We start from the raw sequence: 6,658 nt of genomic DNA, 5'->3' as shown, positions 1-6,658 counted from the left end.
AAATTGGTTTTAAAAGTGAATTTTTTGTTAAAAAAATCTGGTTATGAATTACTTATATTTTTATTCTTTGTTGCTGTTTTAGTTTGTCTCTTTAAAACCAGAAAAAAGAATCAAATAACGGGTCTCTCTGTAGCTGCGACTACCTTAGACATTGAGCTACACTACAGGTAAATTATTTAATATATTATCTTTTTAAATTTGTTTGAACATTTAATTGTTAAGAATATTTACTGATTAATTGATTGCTTAAGCTTCTTTGCATAGTTTGTTAGATACAAATTGTTAGTCTCATGATTGGTTGAGATGTTCTCTTTTGAATATGTGTGGTTGACTTCTAGAAATTCTTTAGATGCAATGAGCTCTTGATTGAAAAAATCACTTATAGTTAGTCTAAAACATATGTCCGTGTCTTTTATTTTAGTTGACAAAGTAATGGACAAAGGGTGGACTAGTTTACCAAGACATACTGAGGGTTACCAACATGGTGTTAATTCATTTTTGGATTTTGCCTTTTCTAAAGGTAGACCACAAGGACAAGAAATTCTTTGTCCTTGTTCTATATGTAATAACTTTAGTTGGGGGCGAAGGGATGAAGTTTATGATCATTTAATAAGTAAGGAATTTCAAAAAGGTTACACTGTGTGGGTTCATCACGGCGAAAGGATAAGTCGCATGGATAGTGAAACCGATGAGAGTGAAGTCCATGAAGGATTTGTCGACGACATTCATGGGCTGCTAAACGAGATGTTTCGGCATGTGCTTGAAGGAGATAAAGATGGTGATGGGCCAAACGAAGATGCAAAAAAGTTTTATAACTTGCTTGAAGAAGGAAAACAAGAGTTATATCCTGGCTGTAAAAAAATTTCGACATTATCATTCGTTATCCGATTGTATTTGTTGAAGACTCTTAATGGTTGGAGCAACGCATCCTTTACTGCTCTACTTGAATTACTGAAAGAAGCGATTCCTCATTTGAATATTCCTGATTCTTTCAATAAAATCATGGCCATGGTAAAAGATTTAGGACTTGGTTATAATAAAATTCATGCTTGTCCCAACGATTGTGTTCTGTTCCGGGATACATATGAAGATGAAGAATTTTGTCCTATTTGTGGAGCTTCCAGGTACATAAAAAATGTTGAGGTAGATATAGAAGTTGATAAGTTGAAGAAAAAACATGTGCCTGCAAAGGTCTTGAGGCATTTTCCCTTGATTCCAAGGCTTAAGAAGTTGTTCCTGTGTTCAAAAACAGCTGAATCATTAAGGTGGCACGATGAACATCGTTCAAAGGATGGAAAGTTAAGACACCCAGCTGATGGCCAATCATGGAAAGACTTTGACAGGCTTCATCCCGATTTTGCTGAAGAATCTCGTAACATAAGATTAGGGCTAGCTAGCGATGGATTTAATCCATTTAGAACCATGAGCAATGATAATGATGGCCTTATTATGAGCTGTTTAATAAGTGCTGATTTGGTTTTAGTGAGTGGAGTGCTTCGAGTAGGATCCGACCCCATCCCAGCAGTCAAACTCCTTCCTGACCCCGCTCACCTGCCTCTGAAGCTGGAATGCCTTTCTAGAGGGGGCTACCCTACCCGAGGAATCGATAAGTTTGAAGTGGGATGTGGAATGTGATTGGGGATGCCCATATTAGGGGAAGTTTCGGACAGTACTTCACCAAAGCGAAAACGAAAGAGACGAACTCCTATATTCTTAAGAAAGAGACAACCACTTATTCGTGCTCAACCAACCTACGCTCCTTCTTCTAAGATAAAGGACGAAGAACGAAGCTCCAAGACAGAACCGAGACCGATACCCATATTATCGCAGACTAGGCGCACAAGACCCCATAGCGCACCCAACCTCCAAGACCGGTAGTTGTGTTTTTGTCTTCCTTCTTGCCCGCTTTGGGTTTGGTTGGTTTGAACATAGGATAGGCTCAAGATTGGAAGATCCTAGCTACGCCATACGTTCAATACAAAATCTGGAAAGCTGCAGGGATGACAAAAAGCCTGTGTTGCACTGAAAAAAAAAGGAAACCTAAGAGAGAGAAGACGCTTTTAGGTTTCTTCCTCCCGCGCCCGCCGCCGCCCGGCCCGCGTTAGAAGGGAAGATTAGCAAAGCGAGAAAAGACAGAGGGAGGGGGAGCAGCATCTTATTCTCTTCGCGAGAACTTCCCGATTGGAGAAGCATTCGGAACGGGCTCCGCGTTCATTTCGTTGGCAAAAACGATCCACAATCCATTCGGGGCTTCGGGGAACCCAAAGAAGTCTTTCGACTTGATTCATAGATTGAATCAATGATAGATAGAAAAAAGATATCTCGTTCAGCTATCTTTTTTTTTTCTCTACTCTAAAGAGGAATAGAATAGACACCCCTTAGATTTCTATGTATCCTAAATCCCCATTTTTTTAGAGAGAGCAGATCAGATATAACGCTAAAAAAAATGGAGAGAGAAAAAGAGCAGATGGATCCTATCCCCTATATCGAACACTAAATCCTATCTATTGATAGATATATCTTCCTTCGTCAAATATTGAACTTTGCCTTTTTGTAGGAATTCTTCATACTCATATCCAAGGCAGCTTACCACAAGCACCCTACCCCATACGACTTGTTTTGTTGGGGTTCGCCTTTTTATTTAATCAAACAAAGTCAGTATAAGTAGTAGGGGCTTCATAGCGACTTTCATTCTAAAGGAAACAAAGATCCCCACGCTGAGGGATGAACCTCGCCAAATGATCTTATGGATCGCCCATCCCATCTTTTAGGTTCAATTTGGGCAATATGTATCCCGCTGGGTATGGCTCGTAGTAAACCTCTGTAAGATAAGTAGGATCATAGGGTAGGTAACCCTTTCACCATTCTAAAAGAATGGTACCTTCAAGTAAGCAGGTCTCTTCAGGCACTCCCAAAAGAAAAGAGAGAATTCCATTCATTTTAGCCTCTGAGCGAGGATACTCCAACAAGAAGAGCCTAACCAGGCCCTTGAGATAACAGCCCATACTCCGGGATCAATGCTGGGCACGGGGGTTAAAGTAAGAGTGATTGACCTACCTTCATTCCATACGTGCCTGCTTACCATGCTTGAAGAGTTACTTCTTAACTACATGAGTAGACTGCTTTCCTTAATCGGCTACGCTCCTCTGGAACCGCTATTCTAAATTCCAATCCAGTAACCTGGGAAAGGAAGAGAAGGGGAATGAAGGAAAAACCTTCTTCCATAGAAGAGGCTAATCGTGCTGATTTGGTTTTAGTGAGTTCATATGGGTTGATTTTGCTGTTTAGTGCTGCTTTATCCTTGTTAATGGCTGATTTCATGCCTTGTTTTGATTGAGCAATGATGATGATGGCCTTATTCTGAGTTGTTTTATAAGTGCTGATTTGGTTTTAGTGAGTTCATATGGGTTGATTTTGCTGTTTAGTGCTGCTTTATCCTTGTTAATGGCTGATTTCATGCCTTATTTTGATTGAGCAATGATGATGATGATGGCCTTATTCTGAGCTATTTTATTAGTGCTGATTTGGTTTTAGTGAGTTCATATGGGTTGATTTTACTGTTTAGTGCTGCTTTATCCTTGTTAATGGTTGATTTCATGCCTTGTTTTGATTGAGCAATGATGATGATGGCCTTATTCTGAGCTGTTTTATAAGTGCTGATTTGGTTTTAGTGAGTTCATATGGGTTGATTTTGCTGTTTAGTGCTGCTTTATCCTTGTTAATGGCTGATTTCATGCCTTGTTTTGATTGAGCAATGATGATGATGATGGCCTTATTCCGAGCTATTTTATTAGTGCTGATTTGGTTTTAGTGAGTTCATATGGGTTGATTTTACTGTTTAGTGCTGCTTTATCCTTGTTAATGGCTGATTTCATGCCTTGTTTTGATTGAGCAATGATGATGATGATGGCCTTATTCTGAGCTATTTTATTAGTGCTGATTTGGTTTTAGTGAGTTCATATGGGTTGAGTTTGCTGTTTAGTGCTGCTTTATCCTTGTTAACGGCTGATTTCATGCCTTGTTTTTATTGAGCAATTATGCTGATGGCCTTATTCTGAGCTCTTTGTATAGAGACAACAGTGAAGAAAACACGAGGTCCTACACAATGCTTGAAGATTCATGTAAGACAGTTGGAAGATAGAGAAGAAATTACTCTAGATATTGAAGAAGAGGCAATTGGTCCTACTGATGAAGCTGTAAATAACTTGAGCAAATTTTTGGGCACAGTGGCAAGGAATTCAGATTTTTGTCCATTAATTTACACAAATTGGAAGGGATTAAAGATAAAGAAGCCATTTGGGAATATGTTCAAGTGAGAATATTATTATTGTTTCTTTTAAAAACTATTTGGAAATGTACACATGTATTTTATTCTTACTAGCAAATAATATTTGTGTTTTATAGGCTAAGTTCATTACTCCAACTGAAGGAAAGAGGATAGTCCTTGCTTGTATCAATGACAACTGGAGACGGTATAAGACCACAATCAAGCAAAATCATTTTCTGCCATACAAATGTGTTAATGAAATGCTGAAAAATCGTCCTAAAAGCATACTTGAGAGTCATTTTCGCAAGTTGATTGCTTATTGGAGAACTGAGAAAGTTAAGGTAAGACATGTGCAACTTATTGTAGTCTGTTTATGCAATTATGAGTTATATACATTTATGAGAGAAATATGATAATTTTTTGATAATACTTGTCTCTTGCTATGTAGAAAATGTTTACGCAGAATAAGAAAAATAGGGCACAACAGAAATTTAGCCATCGAAAGGGACCAATAAATTTTGTAAGAATACGTGCAAGATTGGTACAATTTTTTATTCTTTGTGCATTTGTATGTGTATGTGGGGTGCAAGAATACGTGCATTTTTAACTCTATATAAATGCTTGTTGAACTGGACTTATAGGCTGCTTCTAAGGAAAATAATGAACCACCTACTCAAGCAGAAATGTTTGTTGAGACTCGCCAAAGCACAAAGGGAAAATCATTGGATGAAGACACTTTGGATGTTATTGTAAGTATTGGGAGTTAATTTGATTAAAATAGGTTATGGATTTCTTGTGTCTTGGTAATTTGTCCATCATTTGTGGTTATCTTTATGCTTGCAGTTGAGTTAAACAATGCTGATACTATTCTTAATTGCTATTATTTGATTTGATGTTGTCAAATGATATATGTTTTGAGTCCAAGTGTGTCGTTATTCTTTTTTGTTATTATTATTTTTCTTCACATTAATATAGGCACATCTGCAAGCTGAGAATAAAAAGTCTAAAGAATCAGCAATTAGAGCTTTTCAATCCATATTTGGGAAAGAGAAGGCAGGGAGAGTGCGATGTCACGGAAGAGTTACCACACCAACTTTGTTGAAAAAAAAATGAAGAAATTGTCACCCTTAAGCAGCAACATGCAGTTGAGAAAGCATCATTAGAGGGTAAAGTTGATGTGATGCAAAAAGAAGTAGATGAACTAAAATCGCTTGTTAAGATGATGTTGCAACAAAAAAGTTCAGGAGTGGACCTTGAGATGTTAGCTGCTCAACTAGGAAGCACTTTAGGCAATCCGAACAATGATGCACATGAGGAGGTATTATTTATTGTTAAAGTTTCTATATTGTTATCATATCTTAAATAATGGTTGATTATGTTGATGCTAATTCAATTGTTTTGTGTATCTAAATAGAAGAATGTTATGATATATATGTTTCTCCTCTCTCTCTCAAACATTTTTAGTAGACATTATTAGTATTAAAGATGTGTAGTTTTATATTTGATTTTTTTCTTTTTTTACAGGAAAACTATGTTGAAGGGAAAATCGAACTTGATTAAGGTCAAATTTTTAAGAGCAAGTGTTATAGAGTAAAAGTCATGAACTTGTGGATCGGACACGATGATAAATCTATTTGCTACTTAGCTATTTCAACTCTTCTTTGTTATATTTTTTGCAACATTAGATGATATAGTTCGAGGTTGTCATGATAGTATTGTGGTATTTTAAATGTGATTGTGGATCTTACAACAATCTTTGTAAGTCAAATTTGATGAAAAGTGTTCAATTATTTTTCTTTAGTGACTTTATTCAAATAGTTTAGATTATTTATTGACTTTAAATAATTAAAAAAATGAAATTAATTTTATTCACGAGAAAACTACTATTGTAAATAAAGAATTATATATTACAAAAAACCGTTGTCAAAAGTTACAAAGGACAACGGTGTTAAAACCGTTTGCCAAAAAACAACATCAACGGTAACGCTTTAAAATCGTTGTCTTAGATGACTATAAAATGGCAATGATTTTAAAATCGTTGCCAAAAAAACTAACGGTAACGCTTTTAAACCGTTGTCTTAGATGACTATAAAATGGCAATGGTTTTAAAACCGTTGCAAAAAAACCAATGGTAACGGTTTTAAACCATTGTCTTAGACAACTATAAATTGGCAACAGTACAAAAATCGTTACCAAAAAATGACACCAACGGTAATGCTTTAAAACTGTTGCTGTTGTGGATAACAAAACTACAACAGTTTAAAATCATTGCCAATTCAGGTACTGTTTTAAACCGTTGTATCAAGAAAAAGAACGGTCTAAAATCGTTGCTTCTCGAGTAACGGTTTGAAACCGTTGTTTAAAATTTGTGTTCAAAATCGTTGCCTATAC

General features: G+C 36.3%; 1 protein-coding gene across 1 annotated transcript; it reads left to right on the top strand.

Moving 5' to 3' along the window:
- The first annotated feature begins 432 nt into the window (after positions 1-432).
- On the top strand, positions 433-1,635 carry LOC148563400 (uncharacterized). Its single transcript, XM_088486787.1, has one exon. It carries the CDS (start codon positions 433-435, stop codon positions 1,633-1,635), a length of 1,203 nt encoding a protein of 400 aa, XP_088342913.1.
- The last annotated feature ends 5,023 nt before the right edge of the window (positions 1,636-6,658 follow it).

The sequence above is a fragment of the Arachis ipaensis genome, chromosome B5 (genome assembly GCF_059453495.1).
Source record: "Arachis ipaensis isolate K30076 ecotype BB chromosome B5, ASM5945349v1, whole genome shotgun sequence".
Classification (NCBI taxonomy): domain Eukaryota; kingdom Viridiplantae; phylum Streptophyta; class Magnoliopsida; order Fabales; family Fabaceae; genus Arachis; species Arachis ipaensis.
Note: the sequence above shows the minus strand (reverse complement) of the source record. Positions and strands in the feature narration are given on the sequence as shown.